At 42.3% G+C, this 25,783-nt stretch overlaps 1 protein-coding gene and 1 long non-coding RNA gene across 6 annotated transcripts in view; one reads left to right on the top strand and one right to left on the bottom strand.

Annotated features, from left to right (window-relative positions):
• Positions 1-15,618, bottom strand: part of OGDH (oxoglutarate dehydrogenase) — a 74,500-nt gene extending 58,882 nt beyond the window's left edge. For 3 of the 4 annotated variants that reach the window (XM_036863592.1, XM_036863591.1, XM_036863593.1), the window contains exons 1-2: positions 15,520-15,618; positions 1,902-2,150 (exon numbers count right to left, since the gene is read on the bottom strand). In XM_036863592.1, coding sequence (XP_036719487.1) covers positions 1,902-2,150; positions 15,520-15,609 — 339 coding nt within the window. In that variant the 5' untranslated portion in view covers positions 15,610-15,618. Of the gene's footprint in view, positions 1-1,901; positions 2,151-14,144; positions 14,169-15,519 lie in introns of those variants that run through there. The other variant, XM_036863594.1, reaches the window with a different exon arrangement.
• Positions 15,619-15,672: 54 nt separating this feature from the next.
• LOC118900807 lies at positions 15,673-24,496 on the top strand. Of its 2 annotated transcripts, none has more exons than XR_005021231.1 (3): positions 15,673-15,919; positions 23,117-23,244; positions 24,456-24,496. It is a non-coding gene; the product is annotated as an uncharacterized LOC118900807 (long non-coding RNA). The 2 variants fall into 2 exon arrangements; XR_005021230.1 differs by having other exon boundaries at positions 15,673-16,072.
• The last annotated feature ends 1,287 nt before the right edge of the window (positions 24,497-25,783 follow it).

The raw sequence follows: 25,783 nt of genomic DNA, 5'->3' as shown, positions 1-25,783 counted from the left end.
AAAAAATAAATTAAAAAAAAAAAAAAGAATAGGTGGAGCATAGAGCATTTTTAGGGCAGTGAAAATACTCTCTATGATACTATAATGGTGATACATGGCATTATGTATTTGTCCAAAACCACAGAATGCACACCACCAAGAGTGAACCCTAATGTAGACTATGGGCTTTGGGTGATGATGACACGTCAATGTAGGTTCATCAACTGTAACAAATGTTGTAACTCTGGCGGGGGTGTTGATGGCGGGGAGACTGCATGTGGGGGGCAGGGGTACATGGCAATTCTCTGTACCTTCCCCTCAATTTTGCTATAAACCTAAAACTGCTCTACAGAATAAGTCTTTTAAACAATTTTTTTAAAGCAATAACGATAACAATATTAATACAAATACTAATAATGGTAACAGCCACTGTGATGCTTTCAGCCCCACTTTCCAGAGCTCTGCACCACAGAGCCACAGTGTGCTTCTCCACTGCAACCCATTCCCGTGACGCCAGGCATTCACACACGGACGTTCCCCGACCTAGATCCCTGTTAACTCGCAATAACTCACTCAGGTGCTGTTCTCCCTAAAACCAAATATAACTTAAGAAGACTTGGTTGGTTCCACAAAGAGGTTACGTCTGAGAAAAGGAAGGCAAGGGACAGCCTGGACACAAGATGTAAGTCTGATTCTGAAACCTCTGGGCTAAGTTTATTTGAGAGATAACTTTGTAGCAACGGTCTTCAGAAACCGCTAATGTCTGACATCACAGGCAGAGGCACTTCTCTCCGGGCAGTGCATTTGTCTACAGTCTTGGGAAACACACCCCAGATCTCCTCCCATAGGAAACCAGGTCTCCTCTTGCTCACGGAGCAATGCAGCTTCCAGGCTGCCATGGAAACCTTGCTGGGCAAGGAGGTTCAGACCAAGAGGCGGCATTCCTGATGAAACGGGGCTGGTGGCTCCCGCAGTCAAACGTACCCAATCTAAATGTCACTAATGCTTCAGGGTAAAAGGGTAAAGCTTACGCTCAAGGGCTCAATGGAAGCAGGCTGCCTTTAGATAACAAGTCCCTAAAATCCACAAGGAAAGAGCCAGATCAACAGTGATGACAGCCAGCCTCCGGGGGGCACTTCCTCTGCGCAGACCCTGAGCACCTCACACGTACTGTCTCCTTCACACACCCCGCAACGGGGCACAAGGAGTCTGAGCAACTTGGGGGTCTACCCTCCAGCTTCTGCTGGGCCAGCTGCCTGACCTGAAAACCAAGAAACGGTCATCAAAACCCATACATATCACTGGCCAAAATGCTGTGAAGAAGTTCTCCCACTAGGCACGCTCTGTATCAAGTAAACATGTGAAGAGAGAGGCTCTAAGGAAGAGCCTCACCGGTTAACACAGAGAAATTATAAGGAAGACTTCACAGAATTTACTTTCAAATACAAGAGAAAAACGTGAACATACTGATCTAAAATGTCATTTATACAGAAATCACATGAAATGGTTTTCAGGTGTTCCGAGGACAGAGGGACAGAGGAGCTTCCTGCGGGGTCTCTCCTTCCGTGGGCTTCCTTTCTGCGGCATCACCATCCTGCAGCAGCCTTGGTGAGAGCCTGGGAGTGGTGCAAGTGCTTCTCTACATCCTTGCCGGTTTAACACGTTGGCTGTTCCAGGGAGCAAGGCCTTGAGCGTGCCGCACACGGAGAGAGAGACACGCCCCTCCAGAGAAGGCGGTTCCAGTTGGGCCTGGTGTGATGGCCGAGTTGGGCTGACGGAGAGAACTCAGGTCGGTGGGGCTTCCAGCCACCTGCCTGCCTTCCTTCTCGACGGTCCTCAGAACACATGCACTTACCTGGACGGCCAGCCACCATCGGCCAAGACTCCAAACACACGAAGACACCTGCTCCTCTGAGCCTTACCTTGTGTACACTTTTGGGGTTTTCCAACCAAGCATAGTACATTTCCTCCACATAGTTCGAACTAGTCCCGCTGAGGAAGGGCTCCGCAGCAACGGGGGCAGTATAGCACCGGATCTGCCCAAACGTCCTAGCTGCTGCTGGTCTGTTTTGTGAAAATGTCTTCACAGTCTGGGAAGCCGTCAATGGCCTCAACTTAGCAGCACAAGTCCTTAAGTGAAACATTCTTGTCCTGAAGTCTCTCACGACTGTCTGCACCAAAAAAAGAAAGAAAAGTTAGAAAGAGCATTGTAGCAGACAAGGCTACTGGGGGAAAACCTCGCAGACTGTGGCTGGAGGAGAAAGACCCTGTAAATGCATTTGTGGCCGCGTGCTCTGCTTCAGAGAGCACGACACAGCAGGAGGTAGTCAATCTGACCAACCTTCTATGTACAGGGCCTGTGCTCGACATGGGGAGGAGAGAACACAGCTGCAGAGGTTATGGTCTTCGCCTGCAAGTTTCAATCTAGTTTGAGGGATACGATATATCATGATAAATATGTGATGCCCTGTAAGTTTATACGTTGTATAAAACAATTATAGGAAAAGGCAACAAAGATTAATTAATGATTAGATTAATATTAATTGTAAAATGACAAAGATACTTTCTAATCTATCTGGAGACTACCGAGTACCCGCTGGACTCACGGTATTCTGGAGAACACGGAGACATTGGAAAATTATTTTGCTCACCCTCAAATAATTTATCTTTGAGCAGCAAAAAAAAAATGTAAAAAATTAAAACTTACAGCGACAGCACTCTGAGTGCTTGAGAGGCACAGAAAATGCCAACAGAACTCCATGGGAGAACCCACTCCTCCCAGGTGTCCCTTTCCAGCGGCTGGGAAAGCTTGGGGACGGGCGTGGAGGACAGGGGGGATTCAGCTCTGGAGAGGCGGGGACGGCAGGCATTCTAAATATAAGAATCAGGAGGAGGAAAGACAGAGAGGTGGAAAGGTGCGAAGAACACAGAGGAGGAGCAAGAATCGTCTTGTCTGCAGGAGAGGTGGACTCGCTGGACAGCCGGGGTGCTGACCCCCGTTCCCTAAGACTGGGAGCGGGAGGAGGGCTGACAGCGAGGGAGCGGGCTCCGCAAGAGGAAGCACGGGCAGCAAGGACCACAGAAGCGTCTACCTACCTTGGGGCGCTCTATGGTCATCAACTTGACATGTTAGACTCTTCACGAACCCCACCAACTCCCTAGAAGGCAGGCGCTAGCTCTTGTTTTACAGGTCACCTTTCTGAGTTTAAGTTTTCCCCAAGGTTGAATGGACCTTGAGTTTGAGGATTGTAATTTTACTAAATCTAGTATGTAACTCTATCTACACTAGCCATTTTACAAAAGCAGCTGATGCACCCACCAGACCATGAAAGAGTTTAGACTGTCCCCGGAGGGGTCTTGAACCACTTCCAAGCATCTTCCAAGTCAGAATCCAGATGCCTCCGGGAAGGGACCCAGTCAGGAAGGGATAAGGACACTGTGCAGTTCCTCTCCCCATAAAAATCCCGGCACCTTCCCGTCAAAGCGAGAGAGGCTGTGGGAGGGGAAGGGAGCCCCAGTGCAGGGGCGAGGCTCACCACAGCCCTCTGCCCTGAGATACGGTGCCTGCTGGCCTGACACATGGTTGCCCTTAAATCTGCCTTGAAGCAAGTGCCCTGGCTGTAAAGTTGGAATTACACCCCACCTCCACTCCTGCCTGAAGGAAATCCAAGCTCTGAGACATGCTGAGAACTACCCAGAAATAAATGTTACATAAACTATCCTCTACACTGTTTATAAGAACCCTTCCTCTTAAGCCAAATATGATCAGAATACGCATAAAGGACACTGACAGAGAGCGTGTCTGGCCTGTTCTGCTGCTCAGAAAAGACAGGTCAGCAAAAGGGAAAAGCGGAACAGGTACTTTAAAAACAAACTAAACAACAAACAAAAACTTGCTCCTTAAAAATTAGAGATGAACAAGCCTATATTTTGCTATAGAATGCCATCTTAACTCCTTTTCTTTTTAACCTTAAGTAACTTCAGTAGTTCTTCCTACCTCCAGCTATACTCCCATTTTCTCTAATAGGCAGACAAAGAAAGACACTGACGGCAAAACTACTACTACTGCTGCTTTCCACGTTAATTTTAAAAAAATTCAGGTCCAAAGGAAAACACTCATTTCTCTCCCCCAATGTCATTATTATCTAGGCAGCTTGAAACACTCGATGGCCTCTGAGTTGGGGTTTTCTCCTAGAGCACAGCAGTATCTTCACCTCCAGTAACTGTCATTACTCAGTTGCTGCGATACCCAATTAACAGGCGCCACACGGACAAGCACAAAACTGCTCGTTTCACGTGTCCTTCCCAATGCAGTCCTTCCAATATGATACTATGAACAAACCACGTTACCTAGCTATCTACAGTCACCGAGTCTGACAAATAGCTCAGTGTTGCCGAGCACTGTTACCAGCAATTTTCAAACTTCCCTTAAGATGACTCATCGGAAAACCTGCCCTTCAGCAGATGGCTCAACATCCCCAGCCTCCACCCCGGGAAGACCAGGAACAGCTGTTCTCTATCCACGATCTGATGGACCCACAGAGCAGACAGCAGGTATATACATTTCAGATTTTGGTAGGTTCAGATTCCATGCTTCCAATTCCAGAGTCAACATTATGAATAGTGCACCATTTTTGGTAGAAACATTGAATTGTTCACTTTCATGAAAGCTTCGGGTTGTCCAAAAAGTCCAAGTGTTCTGACTTGTGGTTTAGAACAATATTTCTACTTGATAAGGGGGCCAAAAATTCTCAATGGGGAAAGAATAGTCTTTTCAACAGATGGTGCTGGGGCAACTGGAGATCCACATGTGAAAAAATGAAGTTTGGACCCCTGTCTCACACCATATACAAAATTAACTCAAAATGGACCGAAGACCTAAATGTAAGCGCTAAAACTGTAAGACTCTTCGAAGTTTTATAACTTCCAAGTTAAAATGGAGTAAATCTTCATAGCCTTGAGACAAACAACGTGTCTTAGTTAGGACACCAGAAGGACAAACAACAAAAAAAACAGACAAACTGGACTTCATCCAAATAAAAACTTTCGTGCTTCAAAGGACACCATCAAAAAAGAGAAGACAGTCTCAGAGTAAAAGGAATATTTGCAAATCATACAGCTGATAAGAACTCTTATAATTCAATAATGAAAATAAAAATAACCCAATCAAAAAATTGCCAAAAGTGACTTCCCTGGTGGCGCAGTGGTTAAGACTCCATGCTCCCAACACAGGGGGGCCCGGGTTCGATCCCTGGTCAGGGAACTGGACCCCACATGACGCAACTAAGAGTTTGCGTGCCGCATGCAGCACAACTAGGAGCCCTCGTGCCACAACTAGGACACGACGCAGCCAAATAAATAAATTGATTAATTTTTTAAAAATTGTCAAAGGATACAAACAGACATTTTCCCAAAGAAGACACACAAATGACCAATAAGCACATTAAAAGATACTCAACATCATTAGTCATTAGGGAAAAAAATGCAAATCAAAACCACAACAAGATACCACTTCATGCCCACTAGATTAGATACAATCAATACAAGCAAGTGTTGGAGAGAACATGAAGAATTTAGAACCCTCATACAATTCTGGTGGGAATGTAAGCTGGTGCAGTCACTTTGGAAAACAGTTTGGCAGTTCCTGAAAAAGTTAAACATAGAATTACCATATGACTCAGCAACTCCACTCCTAGGTATACAACCAAGAAAAACAAAAACATACGTCCACACAAGACCTTGTACACGGATGTTCACTGTAGCATTATACAAGCCAAAAAGTGGAAACAACTCAAATGTCCATCAACTGATCAATGGGTATTCAGAATGTGGTATAGCCATACCATGTAATAGTATTAGGCAATGTAAAGGAATGAAATACCGACATCTCTTGCAACATAGATGAACTTTGAAACTTTTAAGTGAAAACAGTCATTCACACACAAAAAACACAACATGTTGTATGACTTCATTTATATGAAGATGTTCAAAAGAGGCAAACTGATACAGACAGAAAGCCCAGGACTGGGGATAGCAAGGATAAGACATGACAACTAATGGGTATGGTTTTTTTTTTTTTTTTTTGTTGGGGGTGGGGAATGAAAATGTTTTAAAACTATTGATAGATAATGCTGATGGTTTCACAACCTTCTGACATACTGTAAAATGTTAAATTGTACAATTTAAATGGGTGAATTGTATGGTATATGAATTATACCTCAATAAAGTTTTTTGCTTTTAAATGTTTGTGAACAGATTTGCCCAAACCTAAACTTTATTTTTTATTTTTTTGCCACACCGCGCGGCATGTGGGATCCCAGTTCCCCAACCAGGGATCGAACCCGCGCCCCCTTGCAGTGGAAGCATGGAGTCCCAACCACTGGACCACCAGGGAAGCCCCTCAATAAAGTTGTTTTTAAAAAAGTCTAAGAAGAAACATAAACGAGCCTACCCCTGTCAATAAAGTACACAAAGTGACACTATCTGTAACCCATTAATTTCAAGATGCAAGTATAAATCTATACATTTGAGAAAAATAACATTAAAAAACCCCCCAAAACCAAAGCAAAATTTGTTTTTAAGGGTTCAGTGCTCTGTCCTTAGGAAAATAAAACAGAACTTTATCTGTGCCTGGACATTCCCCAGTCAGGCAGCACACACCTTACCCAAGGCCACCTCCCCATTCACAGGATGAGGAGATAAACTGACGCTTGAAGTCTACCACCCTCATGCTGGCTAGGCAGAGGAGTAATTAAAGAGGCAAAAACAGCCTGGGCAACTTCTCAGGACATGAGTCTTTTAGGGAAAAACACATGCATCATTAAATGATTGTTACCATTGTGTGTCGCCTAAGAACCATTTTTAAAAAACTTACCTTGAGAGGTTTTTTGTTTTTTGTTTTTGGTTTTGTTTTGGACACATTAAGATTTTCATGATGAACCAAGAAAACAATGCTTACTACATACCTATGGCTGTTAATCCATTATTCTAGTTTTAGCAGTGATACAAAGACATTATGTACAGAGAGAGCACAAGTACCAATTTTCTCTTACTGGTTGAGAATCTCAAGAGGATGCAACGTCTTTCACTTGTGATGCCTCATCAAACATAAACTGAGGGGTTGAGAGGTAGTGCAGAGTACGCTTAAACTACAAAGGTATTTTGCCATTATTAGACAGAAACGGCGGTTGAGCCTGCAGGGCAAACAGGCAGAGTGACTCTTCCTTGCTGTGTGAGCCTTAAATGTGTCACTTGATCTGTGTTCAGTTTCCTTTGCCATAAAGTGAAGGAAGCAATCACTTCTGCTCCCTCAATGTTTTTTGTAACTATGATACAAACATGAAAGAACTTTGCACACTTTGAAAGTACTTTTATGGGACTTCCCTGGTGGCACAGTGGTTAAGAATCCGCCTGCCAATGCAGGGGACACGGGTTCCAACCCTGGTCCGGGAAGATCCCACATGCCGCAGAGCAACTAAGCCTGTGCGCCACAACTACTGAGACTGCACTCTAGAGCCTGCGAGCCACAACTACCGAGCCCACGTGCCACAACTCCTGAAGCCCGCGTGCCTAGAGCCCGTGCTCCACAACAAGAGAAGCCACCGCAATGCGAAGCCCGCGCATCGCAACGAAGAGTAGCCCCCACTCACTGCAACTAGAGAAAGCCCACGAGCAGTAACGAAGACCCAACACAGCCAAAAATAAATAAATTTATTTTTTTTAAAAAAGTATTTTTATGACTAAAGGACTACAACCTACCAGAAAAAAAACCAAAAAACCCACTCCACAACTAATGATATGTCTTAAAAAGCTGAAGTTCCCAAGGTAAAACTAAACAGAAGTAAATTTGGAGTGGGTAGCTGACCAGATTGCTGGGGGGGCACTTCCACCTCTGAAGTGGGAACCCCAAACAAGCTTCAGTGCATGGGTCTGAAGACTGATCCATCCTTCCCAGACCAGCACTGTGTTACCAAAGGTGCCCTGACTGCAGTGGTGTATGGTATAAGTAAACAGGCACTTTTTAAAGGTGTTGGTTAAAGTAGAAATTATTAAATTTTTATGGAAAGCAAGGACACTTGTCAATATTTATTAAAAATTTAAAAAGCACATACAGAACTTCTGTTTCCCACTAAATGCAGCTAAAAACATGAGATGCTTCATTTAACACAAAACAAAACAAAAGACTCTGAAAGGTGGAGAGGAGACAGACTGGGAAGGGACTTCAGGGCCCAAAAAGACTGAGCATTGAGTTCTCGGTTTTCCTTTTGCCTCATATATTCCAGGCTAGGTTCTGAAGAAGCTGGTAACCCAGAAATACCAACTAATGTAGACCCAAAAAAAAGCTGCAGTAAAAGTCTGCCCTCTCTGGCCAAAGGACCAGGAATGGGGCAGCCTAGCAGGACAGAATATTTTTAGACAATAACCACTCTACTGCAACCAACCCCACAGAAACACTGTGGCCCACTCCCACTCCACCTGGTAGTGTCAGAGGAGATCAGGGACTTCCATCCCCACCCCAACTATCTAGGAGGGAGCCTGGATTCTACACTCGCCCAGCAGTAACAGGGCAGCACCTCTGCCTTCCCAGGCAGGGTGGAATCACAAAGGTGTAATTGGGAAATTACACCCACACAGCAGTAACAAGGAGTCCCTGCCCACAGATACCAAGGAGGCCAGGTGAGGAGCCTCCACCTCCATAACCAGGCAGCACCTCCTACCCCCCCGGCAGTGTCAGAGGAAGCTCACCAACACCAAGATGACACAGATGTTAGAATTATCTGGCAAAGATTTTCAAAGAGCCAGCATCAAGATGCTTCCACAAGCAACTAGGAACATGCTTGAAACAAATGAAAGTAGAAAGCCTCAGTAAAGAAAAAGAAGATATAAAGAAGAACCAAATGGAAATTTCAGAACTGAAAATTACAATAACCAGAATAAAAAACTTGATGGATAGGTTAAACTGAAGAAAGAAGAAACAGTGAACATGAACATGAACAAACATGAACAAAAGGAATTTCACAATCTGAACAGAGAAAACAGACTGGGGAAAAAAAAAAAAGAACAGGACCTCAGGAACATGTGGGACTATAACAAAAGACCTAATGCTGAATATAAATGTCATCAGAATCTCAGGAGGAGCAGAAAGAGGAAGGGGCTGAAAACGTATTCAAACAATGGCTGAAAACTCCCCAAATTTGGCAAAAAGACATAAACTTATAGATTCAAGAAGCTGAGAGAACCCCAAACAAAATAAACCCAAAGCAATCCACTCCAAGACCCATCACAAGCTTTTGAAAACTACAAACAACTTGAATAGCATATTTCTCACCAGAAACTATGGAGGCCAGGAGAAAGTGGCATAACACTTTTCAAGTGTTGAAGGAAAACAACTGTTAATCCAGAATCCTATATCCAGCAAAAATATCCTTCAGGAACAAAAGGGGAATAAAGATCTTCTTAGATAAGAAAAACTAAAAAAATCTGCTGCCAGAAGACCTACCCAAAATGAATGGCTAAAGGAAATCCTGTAAACAGAAAGTAAATGATAAAAGGAATCCTGCAACATCATGAAGAAAGAAAGAACAACAGAAAGACAATATATGGGTAAATATAATTTCCTTTTCCTCTAGAAATCTTCTAAATGATGTGTGATTGATGAAGCAAAAATTTCAACACATCTGATGTGGTCCTAATGATATGTCCGTAAAGGAAATATTTAACACATTACTGACTGGGGGATTTTTGCAGAAACTAACGTCTGTGGCCGTGATATGTCTCCAGTCAAAAATGTGTTAAAAGACAATTTTAAGTGGAGTAGGGTAAAGTGATGTAAACAGAGATATGGTTTCTATACTTCATTCAAACTGATAAAATGATGACACCAGTATACTGTGATCAACTATGTATATATAATACCTAGACAACCACTAAAAAAGCTACACAAACAGATATACTCAAAAACACTACATATAAATAAAAGCAGAATTTAAAAATGTGTTCAAGTAACCCACAAGAAGTCAAGATAAAGAAAGCAGAGGAACAAAAAACAAAAAAGGAAATAAAGGATAAAATGGCAGACTTAAGTCCTAACACATCAATAATTACTTGATATGTTATGTAAATGACCTAAATACACCAATTAGAAAACAGAGATTGGCAGAATGGATAAAACAACAGGATCCAATAATATAAGAAACTTCAAATGTAACAATACAGGAAGGTTGGAAGTGAAAGGATGAAAAATTATATACCATGAAAACATTAATCAAAGGAAAGCAGGAGGACTATATTATTATCAGATAAAGTAGACATCAGGGCAAAGAAAATTACCAGACACAGAGATATTAATGACAAATGGTTAATCCACTAAGAGGATATAGCTATTCTAAATGTGTATGCACCAAACAACATAATTGCAAAATATGTGAATCAAACCAATAAAAGAGAAAGGAGAAAAAGACAAACCTACAATTATAGTTGGAAACTTCAACACCCCTTTCAACAAGAGATGGAAAAGCTAGACATGAGGTCAGCAAGGATACAGAGAAACTCAACGAAAGTACAAACTACCACAACTCACCCAATTTGAAATAACTATTAAAGAAATTTCATATGTAATTTAAAAGCTCCTGATAAAGTAATTTCCAGGGAATTCCCTGGTGGTCCAGTGGTTAGGACTCTGCACTTCCACTGCAGGGGTCACGGGTTCGATCCCTGGTTGGGAAACTAAGATCCCGCAAGCCATGCAGTGCAGGAAAAAAAAAAAAAGAAAACGTTATTTCCAGGCCCTGATGGTTTCACTACAGAATCCTATCAAATGTTTAAAGATTAATTAACTCCAATTCTACAAAATCTCTTCCAGAAAATACAAGGAGGAGAACTTACCAATTCATTTCATGAAGCTAGTATGTCCCTGAAATGAAATCCAGACAAAGATAGAAAAAAGAAAAAGGAAAAAAAAGCTTTAAACTCATATTCCTCATGAATACAGATGCAAATAAATAAATAAATAACCTTGACAAAATTTAGCGAATAGAATTAAGCAATATACAAATACAATTATACACCATGACCTAACGGGGTTTATTCCAGGGATGCAAGGCTAGTTCAATATTCAAAAAACAATGTAATCTACCATACTGACAGGCTAGAGAAGAAAAATCACATGCTCATATCAATAGATGCAGATAAGCACTTGATAAAATTCAACAACCATGATAAAAACTCTCAGAAAAGTAGGAATAAAGGGGAACTTTAACTTAATATAAAGCATCCACAAAAGCCTACAGCAAACACATACTTAATGGTGAAAGACTGAACGCATCTTTTTAAAACTGGGAGCAATGTAAGGATGTCCACTCTCATCCCTACTACTCAGCGTAGTACTGAGAGTTGCAGCCAGTGCAATAAGGCAAGAAAAGGAACTAAAAAGCATATGTAACAGAGAGTAAAAAATAAAACTACTACTATCTGCAGATAACATGATTATCTATGACAAAATCTCAAGGAATCTACAAAAACACTCATAGAACTAATAAGTGAATTCAGCAGGGTCACAGGATACAAGATAAATATACAAAAAACAACTGTATTTCTACAAACTATCAACAGACACATGACAACAAAAAATTTTTTTAAAGGAAATAGTATAAGTCTAACAAAACATGTACAGGACTTGTATGCCAAAAACTAGAAAACACTGATGAAGGAAGGAAAAAACCTAAATAAATAGACATACCTTGTTTAAGGATTGGAAGATTGAACATAGTAAAGAAGTTATCTCCAAATTGATAAACAACTTTAACACAATTCCTATCAAAATCCCAGCAAGAATTTTTATAGATATAGGCAAGATTATGCTAAAATTTATATGGGAAGGCGAAGGAATTAGATCAGCTGAAACAATTTTGAAAAAGAATAATGAAGTGGGAAGAACCAATCTACTTAATTTCAAGATTATGTAGCTGCAATAATCAAGACTTGTGGTACTGATGGTGAAATAGACAAAAAGACCAATGGAACAGAATAGAGAACTCTAGAACAGACCCACACAAGCACAACCAACTGATTTTTGACAAGAGCAAAAGCAATTCAATGGAGAAAGAACAGTCTTTTCAACAAATGCTGCTGGTTGGATACCTATGGGGAGGGAAAAAAAAAAGAAAGAATGAAAGGAAAAGAAAAGAAAGAAACCACTCAAACTAGACTTCACACCTTATACAGAAATCAACTCAAAATGGATTATAGATTTAAATGTACAACACAAAACTATAAAACTTTTAGAAAAGTATGTAAGAGAAACTAGAGCCAGGCAAAGAGTTCTTAACTTGACACTAAAAGTACAACACATAAAAGACAAAATTCATAAACAGGACTTGATCAAAATTAAAAGCTTTTGCTCTGCAAAAGATACTGTTAAGAAGATGAAAAGACAAGCTACAGACTAGAGAAAATATCTGCAAACCACATATCCAGGAAAGGACTAGAATGTATAAGAAATTCTCAAAATGAAACATTAAAAAAGACAAATGATCCAATTACAAAATGGGCAAAAGATATGAAGAGGTATTTCACTGAAGAGGATATACCCATGGCAAATAAACACATGAAAAGACATTCAATATCACTAGACATAAGGGAAATGCAAATTAAAACCACAATCACTACACATCTATTAGAATGGCTAAAATTTTAGAAAATGGTAACATCACCAAACTCTGGCAAGAATAATGGAGAAACTGGGTCACAAATACATTACTGGTGGGAATGTAAAATGGTACAGTCACTCTGGAAAACTGTTTGTCTATTTCTAAAAAAAAAAACTAAACATGCAACTACCATATGACCTAGTGATTACACTCCAGGACATTTACCTCAGAGAAATGAAAACTTATGTTTACATAAAAACCTGAATATAAATGTTTATAACAGCTTAATAGCCAAAGAATGGAAACAATCCAGACGTCCTTCAACGGTTGGAGAGTTAAATCAACTGTGGTACGTCAATAGCCTGGACGCATAAAAAGGAACAAACTGCTGACACAGACAACACCCTGCATGCGTTTACAGAGAATTACGCTTAGTGAAAAAAGCCAACCCCAAAAGGTTACTTACTGTATGAGTCTCCTTATGCAACATTCCTGACACGTCAAAATTACGGAAATGGAAAACAGATTAGTGGTTGCCAGAAGCTAAGGAACTGGAAGCAGGATGGAAGTGCGTATGGCCATAAAAAGGTAACAGGAGGGATGCTTGTGGTGATAGAAATGTTCTCCGTTTTGACTGTTACCAATGTCAATACCTGGTTGTGATATAATACTGTAATTTTTGTAAAATGTTATCATTTGAGAAAAGTGGGTAAAGGGACACTGAGGCCTCTCTGTACCATTTGTTATAACTGCATATAATAGATTTGCATGTACAATTTCTCAAAATTATACCATTCTAAAATAAATTTCTCAATAATTGTACAATTATCCCAAAATAAAACTACCTAAAAATTTTAATGGAGATGATACAGTACTTTCGTCAAATGGGGCAGTGAGGAGTAAGACTGATTAAAAGCAGATGTGATGGGAACATATGTATATGTATAACTGATACACTTTGTTATAAAGCAGAAACTAACACACCATTGTAAAGCAATTATACTCCAATAAAGATGCTTAAAAAAAAAAAAAAAAGCAGATGTGATACACATACATGTATATGCAAGATATACATGTAATAAACACGGTAAATATTTCACATTTAATAAACTGTGCATTCAAATTTAAATGAAATCAACAGAAATTCATATTTCTGAAATTAAAGTTAGTCTTTAAAAGTAACTGAATTTTGGGACTTCCCCAGCAGTCCAGTGGTTAAGACTCTGTGCTTCCGCTGCAGGGGGCGCGGGGTCGGATCCCAGATCCCGCATGCTGAAATCTGGTGATGGCTGCATACCGTAAACACACTACAAACCACTGAACTGCATACTTGAAAGAGTGAATTGTATGATACGTGAATTGTATCTCAATAAAGCTGTTAAGGAAAAAAAAAGTACTCGAAACGTGGAAAGTGCTCTCAAAAATATAATCAGGATACTCTGATATTTCTCCAACTTTCAAGAGCTAGTCCTCAGCTAATGTGCAAAGCTAGAATAATAGTATTATATATTTTCATACCGCGCAGGTCTTGCACAAAAATCTGTGCGGTTGGACTGCTGCACGTCCTGACACAGTGCAAACAAGGCTTCATCCCAGGCGATTCATCCTAAAGCTGCTCAGAGCAATGTACCTGGAAGTGGGCCTCTAGTCCCTGCTTCAAAGCGCAGGCCTGCAGAACAAGGCACAGAGAAACCCCAAGACAGAGTTCACACCTCAGGCCTGAGTCATCTGTTCTGGGCGAAAAGCAGAGATAGCAGTTTCTTATCTACTCAGTGTCTCGCTACAGGTTTTCTACTAAGTCTCCGTACCCAACTTACACTGACATCAGGTAAAAGGGAAAAGGTACACTAGTGTGTTCCTCGAGGAAATGCACTTCATCTCAGCATGAGCTATCAAACCCCTGGAAGAAAGAAGAGTATGGTGGCGTACTGAGTACGGTAGGGTACTGCAGGGTATTCAACTCACCAAGGGTGTCACCCCAAAGAGCTCACATAGAGGATAGATACCGAGGGTGCTGAGTATGGAGAGATCCTGAGTATGTGGGTACAGAGTACGGTAGGGTGCGGCAAAGTAATCCACTCATCAAGGGCGTCACGCTGAGGAGCACGGAGAGAATGGGTACGGTGCCTGCTGAGCACAGCAGAGATACTGAGTAAGGTAAATGCTGCGGGGTAATCCACTCAAGGGTTCACCCCAGGAGACGGCAGGGAGGATGGATATAGGGGGTACTGAACACAGACGATACTGAGGGGTAATCCGCTCCTCAAGGGAGTCACCCCAAGGAACACAGGGAGGATTAGTACGGTGGGGTACTGAAAAAGTGGGGGTACTGCGGGGTAATCCGTTCCTCAAGGGTTCACCCCAGGAACGAAGGATCAGCCCGGACAGAAGCCGACCAGCGTCTCCGCGCTCTGGAAAGGGAGGACTGCCCACAATTCGCAGCCGCTTCTTCAAGGGCGTGCCACCCTTCCATCCGTCCGGGTGGGGAGAGGACACTGCCGGGCGACTCCCACGTGACGCCTCCTCGACCTTGGGGGTCACCCGCGCCGCGGCGCCCATTCCCTCACATCCGCCGCGCGGCCCACCCCCTGCCCGCTCCAGCCAATGGAGCGCCGCTCCGCGCCCCGCGCGACCTCTGCGCACGCCCGCACCCGCCAATCTCCGCCCGCCAGGAGGCGCCCGCCGCGCCATTGGCTGCCACGCCCGTCTGTCAGGCCCCGTCCCACCCACCTATCGCCGTCAGCCCCGCTCCAGCCAGCTTCACTCCCTGTCACCGGGGCGCCGGCCACAACGAGGGCGCGGCGGCCTTGCCCCCTGCCGCGACCCCCGCCTCCTGCCCGACCGGCGCGGAGCCTCCCAAATCCGGCCGATCCCGGCTGCAGCCCGAGCCTACCTGTCTCCAGCTCAGCTCCACCCGAATGAGGCGCCGACACCCCACTCCGGGGCACCAAACTCTCGGCCCCGCCCCGGCGTGTGGCGTCATCACGCCGCCCCGCCCTGGGAGGAGAGGGTCCGCCCCTAACTCGTGAGCGGGGTCTTGACGTCACAGAGTTGCGGCTGCGTTGCTCCTGGCGCGTTCTTGGGGGAGCGGTGCAGGCGCCGGGGCTGCGGCTGGGAGTCCTCCGGCCGGTCCCTACCGGGTTGCGTGACGGGTCTGAAAAGGGGGTCTGCACGTTGCTAAGTAGTGTTTCTTGCAGTGGGCTCTCAGGAGTCCTCTGATGGAGAGCTGACCTAGTCTGTGCTGCCAGACAGAAAGGAACCTTGATCAGCAATGCGCGCTCGAGGCGCAGCAGGTAGTGGCCCGGGGGAATGAGAACCAGGAGGCCCCAGCGCCGACACAACGGTTTCCCAAAGTGGGCAACGGGATCGCGGGGGCATTCACGTGGTGTGCATGGACGGTGTATCATGCCATTTCATCGAATACAAATGGTCATTTGCTTTCAGAGGTTATTTTACTTACTGCTGAAAAAGAAAAAACAGTGTTACTATGACACCTCGATCGTAAGATGCTGCTGTATTTCAAAATGTGGGGGGAAAACGGTCAGATTTGATGAAATATGGTAAATTGTAGTCAATCACATACTGAGAAAGCCCTTGCAGTTCTTCTGTCTTCATTACAGCAAGGAGAAAGCCTCATTTTGTGCTAGTGTATCTTTAGCTCCACTTTTTCTTCTTTCCCTTTTTTGACAAAGAGAGATAAGAAATTAGGCTGAAAATTTTTGGTGGATAGTAATATAGGTAGAACTTAAATTACTTTGTCTTCCTGATTTGTGACAGTTTATCTTTGATATTTATGGCAAGTGATACTGGTTTTCTGATTTACAGTAATAAAAAGTTTTCTTTGGGGGGACTTACCTGGTGGTCCAGTGGTTAAGACTTCGCCTTGCAGTGCAGTGGGTGCCGGTTCGATCCCTGGTCAGGGAGCTAAGATTCCCACATGCCTCAGGCAAAAAAAAAAAAAAAAAAGCAAAACATAAAACAGAAGCAGTATTGTAACAAATTCAATAAAGACTGTAAAAATGGTCCACATCAAAAAAATCTTAAAAAAAAAGAATATAATTTAAAAAGTTTTCTTTTGTAATAAAATATTCCATTTTAAGACTAGATTAACTAGATAGTAGTATGGGAAGGTGGCATCCAAATGACTGACATTAGGGAAACGCTGTTCCACACTGTCTTGAATTGTTCTTCGGTGTTTATTCCCCAAAACTTGAAGACAAGGGCTGTGTCATGTGGCATAGCCAGGAATACTGGGGTGACAAAGGCCAGCAATCTGACCATAGGGATCTGACCATGAAAGCTCCATAGAGGACACAAGTGTCTGAATCTGGGCTGAAATTCAAACTGAGGACTTTGCCACCTGCTCACAGGTGTGATAGACTTAGAGCGATTTCTAAATTTCTAAAAGGGAAAGGCAAAGTAGGAGGTGTTTTTTTTGTTGTTGTTTTTTATGTAGGAAGTATAAGTGCTTGTACGAACAAAATTGGTCTGATATGTGGGATAAGGATCTGGAGACAGAAAGTGAAGGAACCAAGGAACAAACTTCAGTATTTTATCTTCCTTTCTCTTTTTACTGTGGTAAAATATATAAAAGAAAAAAATTTTGTCATTTTAAAGGACAATTTAGCAGCATTAATCACATTCACAATGTTGTGCAACCATAACCACTATCTATTTTACCACTCCAATGAGAACTCTGTAACCATTAAGTGATAACGTCCCATTCCCCTCCCCTCTTCTTTCTTAGTAACCTCTATTATACTTTCTGTCTCTATAAATTTGATGACTCCACCTACCTCATATAAGTGAAATCATACAGTACTTATCTGTCCTTTTATATCTTGCTTACTTCACTTAGCATGTTTTCAAGGTTCATCTATGCTGTAGCATGGGTCAGAATGTCCTTCCTTTTCATGGCTGAATAATATTCCATTATAGCGCTATACTGCACCTTGCCTATCCATTCATCTGTTGATGGACGCGTGGGTCATTTCCCCCTTTTGGCTTTTGTGAATAGTGCTACTGTTACTGAACCAAACTTGGGTCCGCTCACCTGACTGGCAGCAAAACTGGGTTGACACTGGGTTGTGAAAGAGAATACAGTATTTATTGCAAAGGCAAGCAAGGAGAAAAGGCAGCTCATGCTCAAAAGACCAGAACTCAGTGGCTTTCAGGAAAGGGTTTTTAAAGGCAACAGTAGGGGAGAGGGTTGCAGGGTGCCTGGTCAGCTCGTGGACCTTCTTCTGATTGGTTGGTGGTGGAGTAACTAGGTGGTATTTCGGGAGTCAGCAACATCAGCCTGGTTCCAGCTGGTCTGAAGTCTATGTGCTTGTGGTCAGCATGCAGTTAACTTCTTCCACCTAGTGGGGGTTTTCGTTTCTGCAAAACAAGGAGATTGTTCAGAGTATTATCTGTGGCCCTTGAGGAGGAACTAAAGGTTCTTGCCTTTGTTTTATGCCTAAACTATTATTATTTGGTCTTGTTTGACTGTTTTCCTTTGTTTCTGCATTTTCTCACTTCTCTGATTAAATTTGCTCTTTGGAACATGGGGCAGGCCTAGGAGGCTAAAGCTTTTCTACAAACAAGAGGCAGGGGAGGGACTTCTCTGGTGGCACAGTGGTTAAGTCTCCACACTCCCAATGCAGGGGGCCTGGGTTCTATCCCTGATCAGGGAAATAGATCCCACATGCATGCTGCAACTAAGAGTTCGCATGCCACAACTAAGGAGCTCATGTGCCGCAACTAAAGGAGCCTGCCTGCCGCAACTAAGACCCGGTGCAACCAAATAAATAAAATTAAATATGAAAAAAAAAAGAGGCAGGGGACACTGGGGTCTGTCCCTGGGAAGGTCCCGCAGGGTCCTTCGTGGTTTCACTGCAATGATCATTGGCTTACAAGTATCCTTCGAGTACTTGTTTACAATTCTTTTGTGTATTTCCTAGGAGTGTAAGTGGTTGGTCATATGGTAATTCTATGTCTAGCTTTCTGAGGAAGTGCTAAACTGTTTCCCATAGTGGCTGCACCATTTTACATTCCCACCAGCAATGCATGACATTTCCAATTTCTCCACATCCTCTTCTTATTTTCTTTTAAAAGTTGTATTATAGCCATCTTAGTATGTGTGAGGCGATCTCATTGTTGTCTTGTTTTGCATTTCCTTAATGACTAATGATGTCAAGCATTTTTTTATGTGCTTATTTGCCATTTGTATATCTTCTTTGGAGAAAAATTTATTTGAGTCATTTGCTCTTTTTTGTTTTTAATTTTTTTTATTCATTCATTCATTTATTTTTTGGCTACATTGGGTCTTCCTTGCTGCGCGTGGGCTTTCTCTGGTTGTGGCGAGTGGGGGCTACTCTTCGTTGCGGTGCGTGGGCTTCTCATTGTGGTGGCTTCTCTTGTTGTGGAGCATGGGCTCTAGGAGCGTGGGCTTCAGTAACTGTGGCATGCAGGCTTAGTAGTTGTGGCTCACGGGCTCTAGAGAGCAGGCTCAGTAGTTGTGGCTCACGGGCTTAGTTGCTCCGCGGCATGTGGGATCTTCCCAGACCAGGGATCAAACCCATGTCCCCTGCATTGGCAGATGGATTCTTAACCACTGTGCCACCAGGGAAGTCCCCTGCCCTTTTTTGAATTGGGTTTTTTGTCTCATTGAGTTGGAGGAGTTCTTTATATATTAATCCCTTATCAGATATGTGAGTTGCAGATATTGTCTCCCATTCTGTAGGTTGTCTTTTACTTTCTTTATAATGTTCTTCATTAAAAAAAATATATATATATATATATATATATTTATTTATTTGGCTGTGCCGGGTCTTAGTTGCAGTACGTGAGATGTTCATTGCGGAATGTGGATATTTTAGCTGTGGCATGTGGGATCTAGTTCCCTGACCAGGGATCAAACCTGGGCCCCCTGCATTGGGAGCGCAGAGTCTTAACCTTTGGACCACCAGTGAAGTCCCCTTTATAATGTTCTTTAATGAATAAAAGTTTTAAATTTTGAAGTCCATTTTATCCATATTTGTTGTTGTTGTTGCTTAGTGTGTTATGTGTCATAGCCAAGAATCCATTGCTAAATCCAAGATCATGAAGATTTCCCCTTATGTTTCTTCTAAGAGTTTTATGGTTTTAGATTTTATATTTAGGTTGTTTATCCATTTTGAGTTAATTTTTGTATATGATATGTGGTATGAGTCCAGCTTCATCTTTTTCCATGTGGAACTCCAGTGATCCCCATACTATCTGTTGAAGAGATGATTCTTGCCCCATGGAATGGACTGGGCACTCTTTTGAAAATCAGTGGACCATATACGTTGGGTTTATTTCTGTATCCTCAATTCTATTCCATTGGTCTGTATACTCTCTTTATGCCATTACCACACTGTTTTGATTACTGTAACTTTGTAGTAAGTTTTGAAATCCAGAAATGTGATTTCTCCAGCTTTGTTTTTCTTTTTCAAGATAATTTTGGCTATTTGGAGCCCCTTACAAGTCCATATAAATTTGAGGATTGGCTTTTCCACTGCTGCAAAAAAGACTGTTAGAATTTTGATAGGGATTGTGTTGAATCTGTAGATCTCTTTGGGTAGTATTGACATTGAAACCAAGGGTAATCATCAGTTAGATCCGTTAAACTTGTAACCTGCCTTCACTGATCAAGCTCGCTTTAATTGTTCCTGTAAAAAAATTCTGGGAATTCCTTGGTGGTCCAGTGGGTAAGACTCTGTGCTCCCAATGCAGGGGGCCTGGGTTCGATCCCTAGTCGGGAAACTAGATCTGCATGCATGCCACAACTAAAGATCCCACATGTCTCAAGGAAGATCCCACCTGCCACAACTAAGACCCGGTGCAGCCTAAATCAAATCAATCAATCAATGTCCTCCAAGTGTCGTGCAGCCTAAACAATAAAATGTTTGCCCAAGTTGTTTTTCAGGAACTTGGAGTCAGCTATGTCCAGTTTGAGCTCGTTAAGACTGGTTAAGACTACCAAGCAAGTGTCCACTTGAAGACCTTTTGACATCAGAGGGCCAAAAATTCCACCCTCAGAACATGCTAACACTGCCTTTTTCTGAATGTGTCCCATGATGAAGCCTGTAGCTTAGTTGCACCTGTGCAGAATGATGATTATCTCACCTTCTTATTTCCAATCACCTTTCCCCACACTCCCCATGCTTCAGCTTTATACTGTAAATATCCCAAGCCCTATGTCTTTGAAACGGTAGACTTGAGATTTGTTCTCCTATCTCCTCACTTGGCTGCCCTGTGAATAAACACTTTCTCTGCTGCAAACCTCCGAGTCTCTGAGTTTGGCTTGCTGCTTGTCCAGCAAACAAACCTGGTTTGGTTCAGTAACAACATCTTAACAACAGTAAGTCTTCCCATCCAAGCATATGGGATGTCTTTCCATTTATTTGTCTTCTTTAATTTCTTTCAGCAATGTTTTTAGTTTTCAGTGTACAAGTCTTTTACCTTGGTTAAATTTTTCTTAGATTTTTGGGGGGATGCATTTGTAAGTAGAATTGCTCTCTTCATTTCTTTTTTCTGATTGTTCATTACTGGTGTATTGATTTTTGTGTATTGATATTATGTCCTACAACTTCACTGAATTCATTTATTAGCTCTAGTAGCTTTCTTTTGGATTCTTTAGGATTGTTTCCATATCTAGGATTGTGTCATCTGTAAATAGAGATAGTGTTTCTTCCTTTCCAGTTTGGATGCCTTCTGTTTCTTTTTCTTGTCTAATGGACCTGGCTTGAACATCCAGTACAATCTTGAATTGCAAGGGTGAAAATAGACATCCTTGTCTTATTCCTGATCTTAGGGGGAAAGCATTCAGTCTTTCATCATTAAGTACGATGTTTGCTGTGGGATTTTCACAGATGTCCTTTATCATGTGAAGGAAGTTACTTTCTTTAACTAGTTTTCTGAGTGTTTTTTGTGATGAAACAGTGTTGGATTTTAAGTGCCTTTTCTGCATCAATTGAGAAAATCATGTTTATTTCCCCCCTTTATTCTATTAATGTGATACATTACATTGATTGATTTTCTTTTTTTTTTTTTTTTCACACACACACACTGTGATTGATTTTCTTATGTTGACTCACCCCTGCATTCATGGGATAAATCCCATTTGGTCATGATGTATGATCCTCATAACATACTGTTGGGGGAACTCCCTGGTGGTGCAGTGGTTGAGAACCTGCCTGCCAATGCAGGGGACATGGGTTCGAGCCCTGGTCCTAGAAGATCCCACATTCCGCAGAGCAACTAAGCCCATGCGCCACAACTACTGAGCCTGCGCTCTAGAGCCCGCGAGCCACAACTACTGAAGCCCACGTGCCAAGAGCCCATGCTCCGCAACAAGAGAAACCACTGCAGTGAGAAGCCCGTGCACCTCAACGAAGAGTAGCTCCCCCCCGCCCCCGCCCTGCCGCTCGCCACAACTAGAGAAAAGCCTGCGCTCAGCAATGAAGGCCCAGCGCGGCAAAAAAAAAAAAAAAAATACTGTTGGATTTGGTTTGCTAGTATTTAGTTGAGGATTTTTGCGTCTATATTCATAAGGGATTTTGGTTGAATTTTCTTTTCTTGTGATATCTTTGGCTTTAGTATCAGTGTAATGCTGGCCTCATAGAATGAGTTAGGAAGTGTTGTCTTCAATTTGTTGGAAGAGTTTGAGTAGGATTGCTATTCATTCTTCCTTAAATATTTGGTAGAATTCACCAGGAGAGTCCATTCTTGGACTTTTCCTTATTGTGTCACTTTAGGTAATTTGTGTGTTTCTAGGAATTTGTCCATTTCATTTAAATTATTTTATTTGTTGTTGTGCAGCTGTTCATAGTATTCCCTTATTCTTTTTATTTCTGTTAGGTCAGTAGTAATGCCTCTAATTTCTGATTTTTTAGTGATTTATATCTTCTTCCTCTTTTTTTGTCAGTCTAGCTAAAGCCTTGTTAATTTTATTAATCTTTTCAAATAATCAACTTATACCTTCCATGGACTCTATTGCTTTTCTATTCTGTTTTATTTACCTCTACTTTTTAAAATATTATTTTTAAGATAGCCTCATTTGCCATTTTTTCTTTCTTTCTTTTTCCTTTTTTTCTTTCCTTTTTCTTTTTTTGGCAGTGCTGTGCAGCTTGCAGGATCCCTGAGCAGGGACTGAACCCACACCCTCAGCAATGAAAGCACAGAGTCCTAACCACTGGACTGCCAGGGAATTCCCTATTTACCTCTACTTTAATCTTTATTATTTCCTTCCTTCTGCTAGCTTTGGGTTTAGTTTGCTCTCTTTTTTTTCTTTATTCTTTCTTTCTTTTTTAGTTCATCAAAGTGTAAAGTTAGGTTATTGATTTCTTTCTTCTTTTTTAATGCAGGCTTTTACAACTATAAATTTTCCTCTGAGCACTGCCTTCACTGCATCCTGTGGCTTTTGTTCAGTATGCTTTTTCATCATAATATACATTCTGCATTCATTCAACAAATATTTCTACCAGTTTGGTTCTAGGTGCTGGGGATACAGAAGTGAACACAACAGACAGGCAGGATCTGTATTGTCATAGTGCTGACCTTTTAGGGTAAACCAACAAGACAGAAATTGATGATCTGAAATCCATAAAACAAGGTACTGTGATAGAGAATTGCGGTAGCACTGCTTTTGTTTTTAAAATATATTTTATTAACTAGGTAACACATCCACTTGGTTCAGAAATCAAAAAGATATTAAAAGGTCTAGTTTGCAAAGTCTCCCTTGCACCACCCCTGTTACCATCCACCTCATTATCTGCTGGCCTGGCAGACCCCTTCCCTGCCAGGGGTAACTATTTGTTGGATCATGGCGCAATCAGGTATCCCAGGATGAGAGCAGAGATGGAGGGAATTCAGGGGCTTGGAGAGTGGCCATTTACCAACTAGGACAAAAGTATTTCTGTAGTTTACACAGCACAGCCATACTGGTGTGTATTTGCTGAATATTCATGTTACCTATAAGTAACCACTTATATTATCGTCTTATATATTCTTCCAGCATTTTTCATGCAAATACAAACACCAAAGATAGCATACTATGTCCTCTCTTCGGCACCTTGCTTTTTTAACTTAGCAAAATATCCTGGAAATGTTTATAAATATATCAGTTCATAAAGAGTATCTTCACTTTCTCCAGTGGCGTAATTGCATGGAGTGGTTTCGGTGGCGACAGCTCATCTTTGTTCCATATGGTATTGACTGAGGCAGCTCCTCTGGGACTGAAGGATCCAGAAGAGCTTCATTCTGTTAACTGGTGGCTCAGGCTGGATCTCATATCAGCTGGGTTCTAAGAGAGTGAAAATGGAAGCCACAAGGCCTCTTAAGGCCCAGGCACCAGAGCCATACAGCTTTCCTTCCACTGCATTGAATTGGTCAGTGCAAGTCACAGGGTCAAAACCAGATTCCAGTGGAGGGGAAATGGATTCCACTCCTCAGTGGGAAGAGCAGCACGTGGACATGGGGATAGGAGGGATTGTTGGAGAAGGTCTTCGCAGACATTCTACCACACCAAGGTCCAGTCAAGGTTCACATGTCTTAATTAGTATTATCCATCTTTAGTTTCTTAAATTAGTATTTACATTTCTCCAACTTCCCCCTGCCCCTTTTTTGGCTTTAGTTTTTGAAAGGTTGGAGTCAGTTGTTCCATATTCTGGATTTACCTTATTATTTCCTCATGGTGTCTTCTAACTTCTGAATTTCCTGTAAGCTGCAAGATGGACAAAGGCCTAATTGAAATTAAACATAACTTACAAAAATATTTTGTATTCATTGATTACATTTTACAATGATTATCTTGTGCCTGAATAGGATCATTTAAAAATCTAAGGACTTCCCTGATGGTGCAGTGGTTAAGAAACCGCCTGCCAATGCAGGGGACACGGGTTTGAGCCCTGGTCCAGGAAGATCCCACATGCCGCGGAGCAGCTAAGCCCATGCACCACAACTACTGAGCCTGTGCTCTAGAGTCCACGAGCCACAACACTGAAGCCCATGTGCCACAACTACTGAAGCCCATGTGCCACAACTACTGAAGCCCGTGTGCCTAGAGCCCGTGCTCCGCAACAAGAAGCTACCGCAATGAGAAGCCTGTGCACGACAACAAAGAGTAGCCCCCACTCGTCACAACTAAAGAAAGCCTGCGCGCAGCAATGAAGACACAACGCAGCCCAAAATAAACAAACAAATAAATATATTTTTTTAAAAATCTGAGATCAAGTCATTCCTTACTCAAAACTCCCCTAAGAGGTTCTCATTTATTTGCCAAGGTTCTTAAATGGTCTAAAAACCCTACCTAGTCTTCCCACGCCCATCTATGGCCTCGTTTCCTCCTACTTTCCCCCTCACTCTCTCTCCTCCTGCCACACTGGCCTCCTTGACTTTCCTCAATTCACCAGACACACAACAGCCTTGGGGCTTTCACTGTTTCCTCAGGTATCCATGTAACCTGCCCCGTAAGGGCCTCTCTCACACAGCATCTTCTCAGGGAACCTTCCTTGGCCACTCTTCTGTATCCCATCCCACATCTGACCAGACACTCGCTATATTAGTTTCCTGTGGTTACCATAACAAATTACCACAAACATACTGGATTAGAAACAACAGAAACTCATTCTATCACAATTAGAGAGTGCAGAAGTCCAAAATCAAGTTGTCAGCTGGGCTGTGCTCCCTCCAGAGTGTCTAGGAGAGATTTCATTGCTTGTCTCTTCCAGTTTCTGGTGGCTCCAGGCATTCCTTGGTTTGTGGCTGCCTCACTCCAATGCCTGCCTCTGTGATCACACGGCCACCTCCTTTTCTCTGTGTCTCTCTTTTTTAACTGTACAGTAGAATGGCATTAAGTACATTTACAGTGTTGTGAAACAGATCTCCAGAACTTTTTCATCTTACAAATCGGAAACTCTGTACCCATTAGGCAACTTCCCATTCCCCGCTTCCCCCCAGCCCCCTTGTAACCACCATTGTACTTTCCGTTTCTCTAAATTTGACTACTTACTTCACCAAGCATAATGTCCTCAAGGGTCATCCATGTTGTAGCATATTGCAGAATTTCCTTTTTAAGCCTGAATAATACTCCAGAGTATATATGTGTCACATTTTGTTTATCCCTTATCTATTCACCCATTGATGGACATTGG

The sequence above is a fragment of the Balaenoptera musculus genome, chromosome 9 (genome assembly GCF_009873245.2).
Source record: "Balaenoptera musculus isolate JJ_BM4_2016_0621 chromosome 9, mBalMus1.pri.v3, whole genome shotgun sequence".
Taxonomy (NCBI): domain Eukaryota; kingdom Metazoa; phylum Chordata; class Mammalia; order Artiodactyla; family Balaenopteridae; genus Balaenoptera; species Balaenoptera musculus.
This window is presented reverse-complemented; position numbering and strand designations above follow the sequence as displayed.